The sequence below is a fragment of the Zalophus californianus genome, chromosome 13 (genome assembly GCF_009762305.2).
Source record: "Zalophus californianus isolate mZalCal1 chromosome 13, mZalCal1.pri.v2, whole genome shotgun sequence".
NCBI lineage: Eukaryota > Metazoa > Chordata > Mammalia > Carnivora > Otariidae > Zalophus > Zalophus californianus.
Genome location: NC_045607.1, coordinates 37,260,569 through 37,278,576, shown reverse-complemented (window position 1 = coordinate 37,278,576; position 18,008 = coordinate 37,260,569). Strand labels below are relative to the sequence as shown.

General features: G+C 47.8%; 2 protein-coding genes across 7 annotated transcripts in view; one reads left to right on the top strand and one right to left on the bottom strand.

Annotated features, from left to right (window-relative positions):
• The window catches only part of FAM219A (family with sequence similarity 219 member A), a 52,684-nt gene extending 49,455 nt beyond the window's left edge, over nt 1–3,229 (bottom strand). For all 4 annotated transcript variants that reach the window (XM_027615160.2, XM_027615161.2, XM_027615162.2 and 1 more), the window contains exon 1: nt 2,849–3,229. In XM_027615160.2, coding sequence (XP_027470961.1) covers nt 2,849–2,908 — 60 coding nt within the window. In that variant the 5' untranslated portion in view covers nt 2,909–3,229. The remainder of the gene's footprint in view (nt 1–2,848) is intronic.
• Nucleotides 3,230–3,469: 240 nt separating this feature from the next.
• DNAI1 (dynein axonemal intermediate chain 1) overlaps nt 3,470–18,008 on the top strand; it is a 65,543-nt gene continuing 51,004 nt past the window's right edge. For all 3 annotated transcript variants that reach the window (XM_027616343.2, XM_027616342.2, XM_027616341.2), the window contains exon 1: nt 3,470–3,704. In XM_027616343.2, coding sequence (XP_027472144.2) covers nt 3,675–3,704 — 30 coding nt within the window. In that variant the 5' untranslated portion in view covers nt 3,470–3,674. The remainder of the gene's footprint in view (nt 3,705–18,008) is intronic.

Here is an 18,008-nt window from a genome sequence, read left to right as displayed (position 1 = left end):
AATGCCTTCTGGATTCTTTCCACCACTATGGGCTAGGGAGGGTTATTTAATGATGGAGTCCCTGTGACAGGCCTCCATCAGTATAGCTCGGTCCAGATGCTGATACCAGCATTGCCTTGTTTCCATTAGGGCTAAAGGGAACAGCCCCCACTCTGCCTTCAGAGGGGCTCACACTGAAGGAGTGAGCATGAACAATAAACTTCTGCCAAACTGTATCTGTGTTGCTAACTACTGTGTCCCCAATACCTCATGTAATATCTGGAACAGAGCAGATACTACATAAATATCTGGTGAATGAATTAGCTAAAACAGTGATACCAGCTCCCTATGACAGTCCTTGGATGACAGAGTGAGGAGCTATTGTTTAAATTTTAAAGAGATAGTTTGTCTTCATTTCATAAATGAGAAAATTGAGCCCTGAGGAGAGACTTCCTAGAGGTCTCAATAAATAATGGCAAAAAAAATGAAATAGGTCACAGTTGAGTCCAAGCCTGAGTTTTTATGGTCTACCTAGTTTTTATGGTCTACCCAAATACCTCCAAAGAGCCGCTTTGCCCTTCTCCTCTGTGGTATACCATTTTGATTCCTTATGCCCTGAAAAAAAGGCTCTTTTGGAAACTCCATGCAAGGGTCTGCTGGTCTCAATAATACACAAAGCATTTAAGGAGTTTCGGGGATCCTCTAGACTTCAACCTGGGAACAGACTTCAAGAGGCAGAGGTCTCTGGGGCAATGCCTATGCCCCCAAATGGAGGGATGACTGTATTGACGCTTCCAAAAGGCTCTCATCAACCTCAACAAAGTATCCTCTTGCAGAGAAGGGCTCCTTTAGCCTTCGAGAAAAAGGTCTGAAGGCAGCCTTTTCTGATAAGTGCCTTCTTGCATAAGCATTTCTACTCTAGAGTCACAGAGACCAGAAGCACCTCAGGAGTTTTCTGGGATCACTATTCACTCAAACTATCATTGAGAACTTCAGGCAATAACAAAGGCACCAAGGACAACTAAGAAGGCCTTGTGACCCCATTCCTCCCCCCCCCCTTTCCTTGGACAACTATTGCCTACCTTCTTAGGAACCTGAGATGGGAGGCAAGAACTAACTCATTGTTTTCTTCTCCTGACTCACTTGGACCTTCTCCTCCTACTTCATCCACCCACCCTTTTGATTCTTGATTAGATGCTAAGAACTGGAAGGGCAATCTAGTTTGACAAACCAGGCTGGAAAGATAATCCAGAAAGGAATGTTAAAGTTCTTCCAGTTCATGGGACAGACTTCTCATCAGGATTTTCTGGCCGCCAAATATTCCAATGAGGGCATCAGCCTAGGAAAAAGTCCATCAGCATCTCTCTCCCCAGTTTCATATTGTATACGTCTGTAAAGCTTCTCTGTTTGGGCTTCTAGAACTAAGTAGTCATAAAAAGGGGGAAAGGCCATTTATCTCCTGATAGGTGGCTCCTAATGATTCTCTCTACCATCCCCCAAAAGGTGTGGCTTAGGGTGGGTCATCGGTCCCTGCCAGGGTCTGTCTGGTCTGCTGTAATGGGTAGGTTACTTGCTCAGGAAGCTACAAAGCACATCTTTAACCAGGGACCCAAAGGCCCAAGAGTGGAACCTATTCTTCACCTCTCTATCTAACACAGAAGGAGGAGCCTTAGGGAGCCCCAGATCTTCAAGCTTTGGAGAGCTCTGCTCAGCTCCAGCAGAGCTTAGAGAATAGTGCATCCACACCTTCAGGTTCCTGGCCTGCCTTCTCTCCTTCCAGCTCCCCTTCGGGCTCCAAGGAGGAAGGGAGATGGAAAAGTGAACAGAGCAGGGCACTCCCTCCCTTCCCCCTCGCCTTATATCAGCTGGCTAGGCCTCAGCGGCGCCTCTCACCCCGCTGCCCACCGCCGGGGGTACAAGCCAGTCAGGTAACCCCCCTGAGCGGTGGCCATCGGGCATGGTCTCCCCTAAGGATGGCCTCGGCCGCCCGCCTCGCCCTCCCCCTTCCATGCCCTCCGCGCCGGCAACGATGACATCATTCCTCCCAGACTCCGGGACCGCGGACAGGCAACAGGATGGGCGCCCAGCAAAGACTCAATGCACAGAGGCCGAGGATGCTGGGGGCTCTTCCGAAAGGGTGGGCACTGGCGACTCCAGCGCGACCCCGCCCCCTCTCCCGTCGGTTCCAGAGCTCTCATCCGCGCCCGTTTCTCCACCTCCCCGCTGCTCTCTCTCCTCCGTGACTCCGGCTCTAGCACCCCCCTGCCTAAGACTGCCTGCGCTCTCCTCAGGAGAAGAACGGAATTCAGGGGTCTTGCACCGACCCCCTACCCCCACCGGACCTTGGTCCCGGCCCCGCGTTCCCATCCTTACCCAGAGAACTGGAGGGCTGGACCCCTCCTCCTCTGCCAGCCTATTCCCAGTCCCTTTTAGCCTAATTGCACCTGGCCCACAGGAGGCATCACAGGCCTCTAGGGCTAAGCGGCTCCTCACCTCTCATCCCAGCCCTCTGGGCCTGCCAGCGGCGGTGCCCCATGACAGTTCCTTTCCTTTCCCAGCTAAGGGCCTCCACTAGCAGTGTACACCATTGTGCCCCAAACGTTTCATCCGACGGCCCTCCCCGTAGCTCCCTTGGCCTGTCTCTGCTGACGGTGCCCCGAGCCTTTACAGGCCTCTTCGCTGTCACCCCGCGTATTTCCCCACGGTTTTCTTGTCCTGCAAGGCCTCCCTCCCGCGGCGATGTGATTTCAAGGCTCCCTTTGACCCATTCCAAGGCGCCCCCTCCGCAGTTACCAAGGCCTGATTCCCTCCCTCCCCCTCGGGCAGCGCCCCCTCCCGGTCCTGGCCTGCCCGCCGCCCGCCCCCTCACCAGCGGCTGCATCTCCGAGTGCGCGGTGGGCACCTGGAACCGGTCGATCTCCTCCATCATGGTGCCGGCGGGCGAGCGGGCCGGGGGCCGGGCGCGGCCAGGGACGCCGACGGGACCGCGCGGGGCGGCGGCCCCAGGAGTCGGGTGGGTGGTGCAGACTAGGCCGCCCGGGACGAGTCGGGCGGGCAAACGTCCGGGCAGATGGAGGGGTGGGCTCGGGGCGGGAGGTTCGCTGGCTGGCTGAGCCCGGCGTGGCTCCGTAGGCTTGCCTTAGTGCTACCGCCGCTGTGGCCGGGCAAAGCCGCAGGTCTTGCCTCGCCTCCTCCTCCGCCGCCGCCTCCTGTCAGCAGCTCAGCCACTGCGGTGACTCGGCAACTCCACTTCCGGGTCCGGGACACCGCCTGAATCTGCATTATTCATGAGGAGGCGGAGCCTGGGTGCCCCAGCCCCTCCCACATGCCGGAGTTCTACTGCGCGCTGCCGCGGGTCGTATTATTCCTGAGGGGGCGGGTCTTAGTGGAGCCGGAGGTTCCCCGCGCGCCCAGCCCCGCCTCTCCCTCGAGCCGGGAGGGGGCGTCAGAGGCGCCTGCGCCTTGGCTAACGGTCGGTTGCTGGGCAACCGCGTCAGGGAGGAGCAGATTCAATGCTGCAAGGGCGCGGGGACCCACAACGACGGCTGTCCCCAAAGAACCCCTGCGACTGGGAACTGAAGTGAAAAAGAATCCAGATTTCTTGTGCGTGATCGAGGGGACAAACTCCTTGTCCTCAGGCAAGAGAGCATTTTGTAGGTGTTCCAAGTGTTGAGGTGTTTCCTGCTTCTTCCAAGATGCCCCAGAAACAGCCGCCTCGTAGGCAGGTAAACACAGCTCTCTCCCTTCTGACCTTCGCCACCAATGATCACTGATCATACTTCGACTGATCCTTCATTATCCTTTCCCAGTTGACCCTTAACCTTCTCTTTCCCTGTGACCCCTGGCCTGTGTTCCCACTGACCTCTAACCCTGTCCTTTGCCCCTCTAATCCTAGCTTCCTCTCCCACACTGCCCCTGCCCCACTATTTCCACTTGTCGTCCGTCCCCTTTCCACTTGTCGTCCCCTCACCTTTCCATTCCCTCTCTCCACTCCTACCACAGACCCTCCTGACCCACTTATCCTCCTTACCCCCCACCCTAACTCCCACTAATGCATCCCTCATTGCCGTCACATGCTCGTCCTGAAGAAATTCTCTTTCCAGCCCTTTGCTGTATGCCCAGCGCTGGGCTAGGTGGGGACACAGGCCTTTGAGAGCCCACAGAAGGAGTGAAAGAGAATTGTACAGCAGACACAGAACAGATTATATACAGGAGTTTGGCTTAGATTTTCTGTGCTGGGCTACTTGTCAAGAGAGAGAGTTCAGGTAAAGAGGAAGAGGAGAGAGACCTTTTTCCCATTCTTGCCTGACCTCCTACTCACACACTTGCACACACCAAGCACTGGCCCCTTGACTATTTCTGGAGCCTCGTATGTCTCTCTGCTGTGAGCCCCTGGGCCACTCCTATGACTCATTCAGCCATGTGAACTTTGGGTCCTTGTTGCCACCTGGCTAGATGTCATTCCTTCTCACAGGAAACCCAGGAGTTAGCCCCTTCACCCACCAAGTACAGAGTTCTACTTTTCTCCCCAGCATCACTCTGGAAGGTGAGGTAAGGCCCAGCTTTTCAAGGATCCCTCCGTGGTTGCCACTCAGTCCTTTAAGAATTCATTTTTTCCAAACCCTTTTTGAGTTATCACCTTGGGACTAATATGCAGTTTCTGGCTCTGTGAAGCAGGACTTCTATTTATTTATTCTAAATTTTCCTCACTCAGATCTAGGTATTTTGAGGTTTGGAGAGCAAACCTGTGTCCATGATGTTTGTGACTTTACATATTTTGGTCTGGCCTTCTCCATATTAGCCTTTGCTACTTTGCTTCTTTCACCGGGCCTTCCATAGCAGGTGGATTCATCTTTCTTAGATCTCTGCAACCATGAGGAGGCTGATATTCCTATATGGCCATGGCCTAGTTTTATGTTGGGGTTGAGCTCTGTGTTGAAGGTCATGCATGTATTGTGCTTGGGCCTACTGACTTTACATGAAATTTGTTTTAAATTCAGCATTACTGATGTCTTATTCACATACAATGAAATGAACATTTTAACATACATGTTGAAAAGTTTTGAAAAATTTATATAGTTGTGAACTACCACCACAATTGAGATAGAGGACACTTCCACTATCCCCAAAGTTTCCTTGTGCCTCATCCCAGTCAGTTCTCCCCAACCCCCCACCCCCAGATAACCACTGCTTTCTGTCACTGCAGATATTTGTCTTTTCTAGCACTTATAGTTTGAACAAACTTGGGGTCAGTTTCTCCAGCCCATTAGGGGAGACATTAGAGGCTAGTTTCCCTGAGAGCAGAGAGAGGTGACAGCAGACAGGAAGCAGAAAAACCTGGGTCAACTCACCTTCAACTCACATATCAGCCCTGACCCCTGGAGGGAAGGGTTGTTTTAATATTGTGCAAATATTGGTGTGTGGGGTGTGAGAAAAGGATGGGTTGTGCTAGGTTGTATTTTTCAGTCTCTTGTCTCAGTGAATGGCAATCTGGGTCAATGGTGATCTGGGCATGGGACAGTCTAGAGAGGTTTGAGAAGTTGTGCCTTTCCTCTGGGAACTCAGTTCAGTGGGGGCACAGAACACAGGCATACAAAGATAAAAGAGAATGGGATTCCTGGGGCTGGCAGGAAGAGAGACATGCAGGTTGGAGCAGTAGAAAAGCTTCAGGGAGGTGGTATCAATGACTTGGATGCCTGCAGTGGAAAGGAAAGGTCAGGATGGAGCTTATTAGGGGACAGAGAAGAGTGTAACTCCATTGTTCATGTCACTCCACTGATCAGACCTTTCAATGGCTCCCTCTTGCTCTCAGGATAAAGTCCCAAAAGTCAGACTTGTTTTGTATGGCCTGCAAGGCCTAGCATGGTCTATCTAGCCTTGCTATCAACCCTACTTCAAATTCCACTATTGTTCTGTGAACATTCCACAATCCCAGAACACTGAACTGCCCTCACTTCCTGGAAAATGACATCCACACACTCTTCTCCTCTAGGCCTTTGAAACTGCTGTTTTCTCTACCTGCTTGGTATAATCATTTCTATCTGCTGCCACCTGTTCCATGCCACTCTGCCTCAAATCTCTTCATTTCTGGCCATACAATCAAGTCTCAGCTTGGCTGTCATATTCTATAAGGGATTAAGTCCCCTTTCTGGAGGCAGGATAGGGTGATAGCCCCCTGAGACTATAAACTCAGTGATAGCAAGGATCATGTCTATCTCATTCATTGTTGAGTCCCCTGAACCTGGCACAATGTCTGGAATATATTAAATTCTGAAAATGAATTGAATATGAGTTCTGAATGCCTGGAGCTGTTCTTTAGGAGTTTTGATCTGAGTGTGTTTGAAGGATAGGAATGGGTAAGCCTGGGAAGAAGAGACTAGCCGGGAGTAATAACAAGAAAATGTCACCGTAGAAGCATGTTTTTCTGGGTTCATGTTTATATCTGCTTTGGCAGTGGGGCTGTGAATGATTCAAATTTGAATCACATGTACCCATGGTTTAAGAGCTGAGCATTAGAGATTTAAGAGGTCAACAATTCTGATGATATAGTCATTCTCATTCCATAATTATTCATTCGTCACATACTATATGCCAAGTACTGGTCTAGGTATTGGTGATATAACAACAAACAAAACAACCCCAAATCTCTGTTCTCATGGAGCTTATCTTTTAGTTGGAGGTAAACTATCAATAAATAAATAAGTAGGGGCGCCTGGGTGGCTCAGATGGTTAAGCGTCTGCCTTCGGCTCAGGTCATGATCCCAGGGTCCTGGGATCGAGTCCCGCATTGGGCTCCCTGCTAGGCGGGGAGCCTGCTTCTCCCTCTGCCTCTGCCTCTCTCTCTGACTCTCATGAATAAATAAATAAAACATTGAAAAAAATAAATAAATAAGTAAAATATATGGTTGATCAGATGGTGATAGGTGTCAAGGATTAAAATAAAGCAGGGAAGTGGAGTAGGAAGTTCAGGGAACCAGAAGATTATGATTTAAATATAGTCATCACTGAAGGTCTCACAAAGGTGGCATTTGAGAAAGACCTGAAGGAAATGAATGAATTAGCCTCCAGACAGAGGGCATAGCAACAATAAAGTTCCTAAGATGGAAGGTTGCTATACATATTCTGGATCAGCAAGGAAGGGAAGGCGGAAAGTGACAGGAAATAAGGTCAGAGAGGTGTATCCCTCTACTCCATAGGGTTAATCAAATAACCCATGCCATATTAAATTGGTCGTTATAGAGCTCCATGAATCATAATTTGTAATGAAAATGCATGAATGTCAGGCACCATAAACCATGACCAGCTCAAAACATCACTGGTAATGCCCCAATAATGAAGTGTCCTTCCTGAAAATTTTGAGAATTCCAACTGGCTGCATGTGTATATATGTGCAGGAGGAATTTTGCAACGTTGCCAAACATTGCCTGGCAGCCAGACTTCTTAGTAGAGAACTGAATTAGAGTCTTCTGTGAACTCCAGCTAAAAGCTAATTTTAGTTTATGACTAACAAATTTTAGTACTTCTTTATAACTCAGTTATTACCATAAAAAAAATCAGTCTGGAATTTTGCATCATTTGCCTGTGAGAGCCAAAGGAAAAGCCTTGCATTTTTGGATCATTTTATGGTCTCTCCAGAGGCCCCTCACAGACAATACTTTTAGAACTGATGATCTTGATGAGGGGTGACTAGGGTAGGGGAGAATCGGCAAGAATGCACGCAAGGCCAAAAACAAGTCTTAGGTGATTCAGAGATTTTTGGTCTGATGACAGGGCCTGGGATCCATAGAAGAAAGGACAAGAGGAGGTGAGCAGAATCGAAGGGCAGGTAAAATGTATCCGTATGTTTCAAAATAAGATATCCATGCTCTTATGACCCTTCTTCTCAGTGTCATCCTTACACCTCTTATCTTCTTCAAGCCCTAGATATGATCCTTTACCCCTTTAGCTCCTAAATATCTCTCAAATCAAACCCCTTTTTTCATTTTCACTTCCACCTTCTTAGCCCAGCCTATCCATCTCTCACCCAGAGTGCTGCAAAAGCCTTGTAACTGGTATCCCCCTCATCCACTCATGCTCCTTCTAATCCAATCTCCACAACTGCATCAAGTGATTTTCTCAAACTGTCAGTTTGATTATGTCATTCCCACTCAGAACCTTTCAGTGACTGCCCATTGCTCTTAGGATAGGGACAAATTTTTTAGATAACCCTTCAGGGGCCTATCTGGGCTAAGGCCCACTTGGAGCTCTAAGCCTTAACTTTTATCACTCTTTCCTTATTATTGCTGTACTTTAGTTCTATGTGACTTCTTCTTCTTCTTTTTTTAAGATTTTATTTATTTATTTAACAGAGAGAAACACAGCAAGAGAGGGAACACAAGCAGGGGGAGTGGGAGAGGGAGAAGCAGGCTCCCCACTGAGCAGGGAGCCCGATGTGGGGCTCGATCCCAGGACCCTGGGATCAGGACCTGAGCCGAAGGCAGACGCTTAACAACTGAGCCACCCAGGTGCCCCTCTATGTTACTTCTTTCTGGAACACTCTTCAAACCCTCCCTCACACAAGTATTCCTAAGATTTCAGCCCAATCATCAATCCCAACATGCCCCAATGCTGCTGCCCTGTTAATGAAGATAGGGTCGTTTCCTCTATTATGTGGTAATATATCTTGATCCTTCCTTCTTTAGCCTGCATTCTAGTATGTACTTATTCACTTGTTTGTGTAATTATTTGATTATTCTATGTCTCTCCCATTAGACTGTGAGCTCCTTGAGCGTAAGACCTGTGGATGTTTTTGCTCACATCTGTTCTCAAGTTCCCAACATATGGCCATCACACCAGAAGCTCTCAATAAATGATTGTTGAGTGAATGATAGAGTGTGATTGGGAAGTAGCATAGGGTATTATGAAAGCATGTAGTAGAATATCCTAACACTGATTCTGGGGGAATGAGGGAAGACTTCTAGGAGGAGCACTACGATTTACGGTTTGGACAAAGGAAGAAGAGTTCAAAATGTAGGATAAGAAGAAATGACCAGAGAAGTCAGACACAACACAGAATAGAAGACATACAGGAACATACATAGAAGACAACAGAGAATAATGTCCTAGAGAAGAGTGTGTATAGTGAGTTTACAGTGTTTATAGAGTATGTGATCAGTTGTGTCACATGTTGCTAAGGGGTCAATGAAGATAAGAACTAGACATAGCCATTAGATATAATAATTAGGAAGTCACTGGGGACCTTGGAAAGAACAATTTTCAAGGTAAAAGCCAGACTGAACTGAGCTAAGAAGACAATAAAGACTACGTAGACAAGGATTTTTTTTTTTTTTTAGGGATAAAAGTAAGACTTGAATATGTTAAATGCTGAGGGGTGGGACCCCAGCATAGAGAAGAAGTTGGAGATCAGGAGACGTAAAATATTGACTAGAGCCAAGTCTCTGAGGAGGTGAGAGTGGATCACTTGTAGACAGGAGACAGAACACTGTAACAGGACAAAAGAAAGGAGGAAGGGATGGATGTAGATGATGATAATTTAGAGGTTTAGTGGCAGGAAGTTGAGAGAATTTTTTCTTCTCTTCCCCTAATAGTGTTATGGAATTCCTTCTGGAAGTGATAACTAGAAAACAAATTTTGCCAATGGCATTTTCATTTTGTTATGATTATAGTCATGCTATTTTCAGAGTTACAGTCTGAGGTTTGTCGTGCACAATTATCAGATTACAAAACAGCTGTGAGCATTTGCAGCCAGAACTTGGTCTCCTCCCCTGTTTACTGTGGAGCCTAGCACATTGTTAGTACTCAGAACATGCCAGGTACTCGAATAACAATGGCAGAGGGCTCTTGTGCTTATCCCTGGGCTTTGCAGCCTACAGGCTGATGCTGAAGAGTAATTTTGATTCTCTGTCTCCAGCTGTGAGCAAGTGACATGAAATTGTTTTCTGCCAGTTAGGGATTCGTATGGAGCATTCAGTCTTCCCGATCCCTGAGACAGAGTTGTATGGAAGAAGCAAGCAAAGCACACAGCTGTTGATCAACTTTTTCACTGTTTTGTATCTCAAAACACTTTGTCCTTCTCATGGAGTCAGTGGATTCTGGTTTGTGTGATGGGTTTATGTCCTCTATCTCTCTCACTTCCTAGATTTGAGAACTCTTGGAGGTGGGACCAACTCAACCTTGGTTCTTCTTTAGCTGTCATCCTAGGATCTGGTACATAGTAGATGCTTAATAAATACTGGATGAATGAATAATGACTGAATGAATCAGTTGATGAGTAAATAAATGCATGATGGAAAGATATGTACTACAATACTCTGAATGCTAACTTTTCTTTCTGGGCCTGCAGCAGAAGCTGCTTGTGCCTTTGTCTTAGTCAAAGCAGCTTAATTCTGTTAATTATGTAGGGACCCTACTCCTGATGTTAAGCTTTTTTCCCTACTTTTATTTTTACCTCACATCCATTTCCTTATTTACTTATTTTTCCCATGTGTCGTATATTTAGCCTCAAATCTTACTTTGGGACAAATTGGGATATAAATGGATTAAAAAAAAATTACTGATCCCAGGGTGCCTGGGGGGCTTAATCTGTTAAGCTTCCGAATCTTGATTTCAGCTCAGGTCAGGATCTCAGGGTTGTGAGATCCAGCCCGCTGTGGTAGGCCTGGTGCTGGGTATGGAGCCTGCTTAAGATTCTCTCTCTTCCTTTCCCTCTGCCCCTCCTCCGCACCCCCCAGCACTGGTGTGTGTGTGTGTGTGTGTACGCGCGCGCACACATGCCCCCCCCCCGTGCCCCGCCCCCCGCACTCTCTCTCTGTCTCTCTCTCAAAACAAAAAGAAAAATCTACTTATCCCTAGACAAACACACGGTTCCAAGTCTCTGTGTCTTTGTTAATGATTTTGTTCCTCTGCCTGGAATGCCCAAGGCTTTCCTACTTGTAGTCTTTATGGGCCTGGCAAACTCGAAGGCACACAGATTTTAGTCAAGCTCTTTAAATTGCAAAGAACAGAGGCTCACTCAAATTACCTCAAGTAAAGGGAGGGTGGGTGAAGGGGGAAAGGGTGTATGTGGGGGTTTGTGCATGGGTATTTTATAAATACATAAGTAGCCTAGAATCAGAATTGGAAAACTATTGGTTCTGAAACAGATGTAAGTACTCATTACTTTCTCTATATCTCTCATGGACTCTCTTCTTCTCTTAGCAGCTATGTTTCATTCCCTGTTTTCATTTCCTAATCAGCCAACTTTTTAATGGTTTCTGCTCCCTCATAACTTTAGTGTGTTTCCAGCTCATTATGCCACTTTGGATTCTAACACACAAACATCTCCATACTATCTCCATCCAATCACCAGTTCTCTTAGGAGTCCCAGTTCAAAACTCTTGGAGAAAGAATCTGACTGACCCTAGCTTATCTGTTCACGTTAGACTGTACCAGGGAAGGACAAGATCCCATGGCTTTCTAAGCAGCCAAAACTGTGAGCCAGGCAATTTCTCTTACAAGGAGTATAAGGTATAACCTGCTTTACTCCAAAGTAACTTCTACATTGTTGCTGAAAAATCTCTTTCTCATACATTGTGCAGGGAAGGCCTCAGATTTCTTCCAACCCAGGGCCTCCATTCGGGGTGGATATTTACATTACAAAAGGCTCTGTCCTTGGGCGCCTGGGTGGCTCAGTTGGTTAAGCGACTGCCTTCGGCTCAGGTCATGATCCTGGAGTCCCGGGATCGAGTCCCGCATCGGGCTCCCTGCTCGGCGGGGAGTCTGCTTCTCCCTCCCACGCTCTTCCCTCTTGTGCTTTCTATCTCTCATTCTCTCCCTCTCTCAAATAAATAAATAAAATCTTTAAAAAAAAAAAAAAAAAAAGGCTCTGTCCTTTACAAAAGCTTTTACTTTAGGTTGTTGGTGTGTGTGTGTGTGTGTGTGTGTGTGTGTGTGTGTGTGTGTGTGTGTGTGTGTGTGTGTGTGTTTGAGTGTTTTAAACAGCCTGTTTCTGTAATGAATTTTATTTTTAATATTTTATGTATTTATTTGACAGAAAGAGAGCACAAGCATGGGGAGCGGCAGGCAGAGGGAGAGGGAGAAGCAGGCTCCCCGCTGAACAGAGAGCCCAATGTGGAGCTCAATCCCAGACCCTAGGATCATGACCTGATCCAAAGGCAGATGCTTAACCGACTGAGCCACCGAGGCGCCCCTCTGCAATGGATTTTATTTTTATTTTTTATTTTTTTAAGATTTTATTTATTTATTTGACAGAGAGAGAGAGAGAGATCACAAGTAGGCCGAGCGGCAAGCAGAGGGAGAAGGAGAAGCAGGCTCCCTGCTGAGTAAGGAGCCCAATGTGGGGCTCCATCCCAGGACCCTGGGATCATGACCTGAGCCAAAGGCAGGCAGATGCTTAACTGACTGAGCCACCCAGGCACCCCTGCAATGAATTTTAAAATGCAGCACACTATATATAACTTTTAAAGACTTTGGTGTAGGGGACTTATATTCTGGCCATGATGGAAAAATCCATACTGGACTTGCCCTCCCACTGTAAACAGATAAAATTCTGGACACGACATATACCACATTCCCTCAGGACAGTGATTCCAGGGGGAAGGAAAGCACCCAACATGAGTCACGAGTTTATCCTTGATCTCTGGCCAGGGACAATTTCTTGACCGTGACTCAGGGAGGTAGATCCCAAAGGAGAGTGTGCTGATACCAGTGAGATAACCCAGATGTTAGAAGTAGCAGATGATGACTTTAAAGCAGCTTTTATAAATATATTTATGGACTTACAGAAAATACTGACTTAATAGATGGGGAATCTAAGCAGAAAAATGGAAACAATAGAAAAATAAATATCAGAACAGAAAAATAATTGGATGAGCCTAACAGCTGAATGTGAGGAAATGATCTAATCTGAAGATCAAACAGAAATAAGATTAAAAAACATGAGCCTTAATGAGCCTCTGGGAACATGTCATATATGTATGTCATATATGTTATTGGAATCCCAGAAGGAAATAGAGGAGGGGGAAATATTTGAAGAAATAGTGGCCAAATTTTTCTAGATTTGATGGAAAATCAGAAGTTCAGTGAGTTCCAAGCAGGATAAATACAAAGAAAACCACCCTTAGGTCCCTCATAGTCAAAATACCGAAAGGCAAAGATAAAAATAAAATCTTGAAAATAGCCAGAACAAAATGACACATTGCATACAGGGTAATAATGATATGATTATGGTTGACTTCTCATGGTAAACAATGGAGGTCAGAAGATAATGAGAGAAGCACTGAAAGAAAATTACTGTCAAGACAGAATTCTATATCCAGCAAAAATATCCCTCAAATAAAGAAAGGTGAAATAAATACATCTTCAGATAAACTAAAGTTGAGAGAATTTGTCTTTAACAGACCTTCACTACAAGAAGTACTAAATGAAGTTCTGCAGGCTAAAGGAAAAATGATACCTGATAGAAGCTTTATCTGTTATGGAACCTGGACTGATCGCCTGACGAAAAACCAAGTGGCACTCGGAGATCTTGGAGGATAGGTTTATCTAATGCCAGTGGGCTCAGAGGGAAGTGATCTCCAAAGGTCTGAGCCCTGAGCACAAACTAAGGGGGTAATTTATACACTTTTACTTCCGTATATGTGACACTTTCGCGTGCGCGGCAGGAGGGAAAACCTTGAACAGCCCTGGGGCCGGAGACTGGGATTCCCTTGCTGGCTTGGTCGGCCACCTTAGAACGCAGATTTCCCTTATCATTCCCCCCTTTGATGGCCATTTAAACACCTAGTTTAGAGGGCATAATTTTTATTCTCTAAGGGGCGATAGTGAGTAAGGAGCAACTGATCTTAGCAATTCGAGCAGTGATAAACCTAGTAAGGGCATTAAGAATATAAGGACCAGGGCGCCTGGGTGGCTCAGATGGTTAAGTGTCTGCCTTCGGCTCAGGTCATGATCCCGGGGTCCTGGGATCGAGTCCCACATCGGGCTCCTTGCTCCTTGGGAGCCTGCTTCTCCCTCTGCTTCTCTCTCTCTCTCTCTCTCTCTCTCTCTCTCCCCCCATCTCTCATGAATAAATAAATAAAATCTTTAAAAAAAAAAAAAGAATATAAGGACCAAATGCTACTGTGAAGAGGAGCATTAGGAGGGGGCCGATGAGGGGGCAAACCAAGGGAACCATTGTGAGAGGGAATCCCAACAAGTCGTCCACTGGAGTGCTTCCCACTGATGATTTACTCGTTCCTGTAATTGGGTCAGAGTGTCTTGGACCACCCCCAACTCATTAGCAAAGAAACAACATTCCTCCTGTAAGAAGAGGCAGAGTCCCCCTTGCACGGCCATAAGTCGAGCCCGCGCCTGTTTTGGAGGACCACTGAGAACAGTGAATCCAGTTGGCACTGCAGGACCAGGGCTGACTGAGTGAGGGCGGAAAAATCTGCCGTGAATTGCTGAGTTAGCCTGTGGTACTGAACCTGAGACATCCCGACGCCAGTGGCGCTGAGGGCAGCACCTAATGCGGCCAGCAGGCTCACGAGAAGAGGGATGGCTGCGGGGGAGCGTCGGGGGTGGCTAGGAGGTCTCCATATAAGTGGGATGTCGCTCCCAGGGAGGACTGAAAGATCAGGTAAGAGACTTGACAAGCGTGCATGATTGATTGTGCGGGGTGATGCAGACCTATACACCTTGATCACAAGCCAGGGAAGTGTTGTTAGGTGCACAGACCTGACTGTGGCCCGAGATGGGAGAGGAGGAGTTTCCATACAGTGGTACTGGAGCCAGAAAGGGATAATCTGAGGTCCCTGGTACTGAGGTGGGAGGTGACATGGTGTATTGGTTGAGGATGATACCTATGAACCGGGCTTCATACAGATCCAGCAGTCAGACGCTAGGGGTGGATTTGAGTGGTTAAGCGCTTGGTGGGAGGCATTAATCACACCTAACAGTTGCATCATAGATGCTTGCTGTGTGTGGATGGGGGACCCAGTGATACACCAGGGCAAGTTATTTTCTGTCTGACTCTGGGGGTTGACTGCAAGGCTTGGGGCGAACATGGGCTTAATCATAAACTTGGCCATGGGGTCGATCCCTATAGAGTGATAATGGCCCAATAGGAGAGCGATTCCTGTGGCCCATGATGTGGCATTGGGTTCTAGGACTGAGAGAGTGAGTGGTATACAGTGATTGTTAGGGCAAGAGGTTGTGGTGGCATTGCGTGACAAGGAAATCTGGATGTCATTCTGCTGTTTGAGGCTCCACCACCTGTTGGACCATTATTCCATTCCCGGCTAAGTTGCCACCCATGACTCACATCCCCAGGCTTGCGAGCATAACTGAGGGCAGGTGTTTGATTCTTGAGGCATAGGGCCCCCACAGATGTAGATATCTACCTGCTGGTAACCTGAGTGAGGGCCATGGTAGGAACACCGTCTATGAGGTTCCCAGGAAGTATCAAGTAGTTGGCATCCATCAAAGTGGAGGTTAACCTTTGGTGTGTGTGCATCCCAGGTGAAAGAAGTCAGTGGGGATGCTGGTGCGGGATTGAGGGGGATAAGCTGGAAAGTCCATTTGCCAGTAATGGTGATATGAGAGTCTGTCCCCCCTTGCCGGGCTGGGCAAGCTAGAGGCAGTGTGGAGGAACAGCACACCAGGCAGCAGAAGACCGGGACTGACTGGGGCCAGGAAAACCATAGTGACATGCACTCAGGAGTAGACAGCAGAGGGCCAATAAAAGTGGGATCTATGACCTTAGTTAGAGGGAGCCATCGTGGTTAACCCATCAGCAGATAAAACCTATGGACAAGTAAGTGCAGTAATATACCCTAGGGTCACCCGATTAGTAATAGCAATAGTAAGCCTCTGGGGGCAATTTCAGTCAGGAAAGGCAACAGTGTAGAGTCCGACTCTAAGATGAGGGAAATCATGCCGATGAGAGCCAGGGACCACGGTAAGCAGGTGTCCATCAGTTGGTAGGGTCTCGTCGAAGGTGAAGCCAGAGCGGGTTTGTGAGGTCTGGCTGGACTCTCCACTGGCGTGGTTCCTCGTCCAAATGATGAGCTTTTTTCACTCTTGAGTGGTGGATCCACAGGGTGACACCTGAGACCTTGAGGGCAGCAGGGGTGGTTAGAACAACAGTGTGGGGCCCTGTCCACTGCAGTTTGAGAGGGTCTTTCTTTCAATCTTTGACCCAGACTGAGTCCCCTGTCTGGAAGGAGTATACCTGAGACCCTAAGGAGATTGGAGCCCTCTCAGTGGTGTACTTTTGTAATTTATTTAGGGTGGCCCCCAGGGCCTGAAGCTGCTCCTTTATCCCTTTATCTCCAACCTGATGCAAGTTCCCAAGCACGGGGGAGGCCGACCATATACTAATTCAAAAGGGGAGAAACCTAGTGTCCCAGGTGTGCAGTGAGCACACGGGAGAGGTAGGGGTAGCAGACCCAGCCATGGGAGGTTAATTTCCTGACAAAACTTTGTTAAGGTTCTCTTGAGGGTGCGATTCATCCCCTCTACTTTCCCTGAGCTTTGGGGCCGATAAACGGTGTGGAGTCTCCAGGTGATGTTGAGAGATTTGGTCAAGACTTGTACAATGTCTGCCACAAATGTGGGTCCATTGTCACTATGGATTGTTAATGGCAGGCCGAACTGGGGTAGGCCTTTAGCTACTTCCCGGCTTTGCTCCGTCCTGGTCGGGAAGGCTTTGACCCACCCAGGGTATGGGCATACTATTACTAGGAGATATCTGAACCCCCTGCTTGGCTGCACATCTGTGAAGTCTACCTCTAGATCTTCAGAGGGGGTTGCTCCCATCCTCTGGACACCTGATGGGGGCCATGGTGCTGACCGAGCATTATTTTTAGCACACGTTATGCACTGTTCACTCGTTGCTCGACATAGTGCTGGCAGCTGACTTTTTAGTGTAACTGGGCGGAGGGACTTTTCTGGGGGTGTCAGGGCCATGGTGAGGGAAGGGGCTCTGTCCATGTCCTCACTGGCTGCGGTCTTGGCTGCCTCATCTGCCAGACGATTTCCCCACACTATGGGATTGTCTCCTCTCTGGTTTCCCTTACAGTGCAGGATTTCTACTTCCTTTGGAATCCAGATGGCTTTGAGGAGTTTTAGTATCTCCTCCTTGTTTTTGATAGCTTTTTCTGCAGTGGTAAGGAGGCCCTTTTCCTTATAGATGGCTCTATGTATATGTACAGTAGCAGAGGCATACCGAGAGTCAGTGTAGATGTTGACTCACTTGCCTTCACTGAGGGTGAGGTCTTGGACTAAGGCATATAGTTTAGACCGTTGTGCTGACCATGCAGCTGGTAATGCCTCAGCCTCTAGGACTTTAGTGGTTTTGGTCACTGCATAACCCACTTTCTGGGCACCCTCTTGTAGGTAACTGCTGCCATTGCTGAACAGCGTGAGCTCTGGATTCTTTATGGCTTGATCCTGTAGATCTGGACAGCTCTCATAGACCTCATCAGTTACTTCGGAGCAGTCATGGTCTGGTTCCCCCTCTTCCGTGGGGAGAAAGGTTGCCTGGTTTAATGTCCTTACTGTTTTGAGGGTGATCCTTGGGTTTTCACAGAGGAGCCCTTGGTATTGTGCTAGCCAAGAGTTAGAAAGGAAGCGGTGTCCCTGTGTGTTCACGAGGGACACAACTGCATGAGGGACCTTGGCATCAAGTTCTTGCCCCAGGGTAAGTTTTTCTGCCTCCATGATAAGTAGGACTGTGGCTGCCAGTGCCCTGAGGCATGGTGGCCATCCTGCTGCCACAGAGTCCAGCTTCTTTGACAGATATGCAACTGGCTGTTGCCAGGGCCCAACAGTCTGGGTGAGTACCCGAGTGCTATCTTTTCTTTTTCATATACAAAGAGATTGAAGGGTTTCTCTATATCTGGTAGGCCCAGGGCTGGAGCCTGCTCCAGGGCAGTCTTTATCTCTGTGAATGAGGCTTCTGCTTCCTCAGCCCAGGCAGGGGGTTCTCGATTTTGTCCCCCTAAGAGATCATAGAGGAGTCTCGCTATTGCTGAGAACCCAGGGATCCA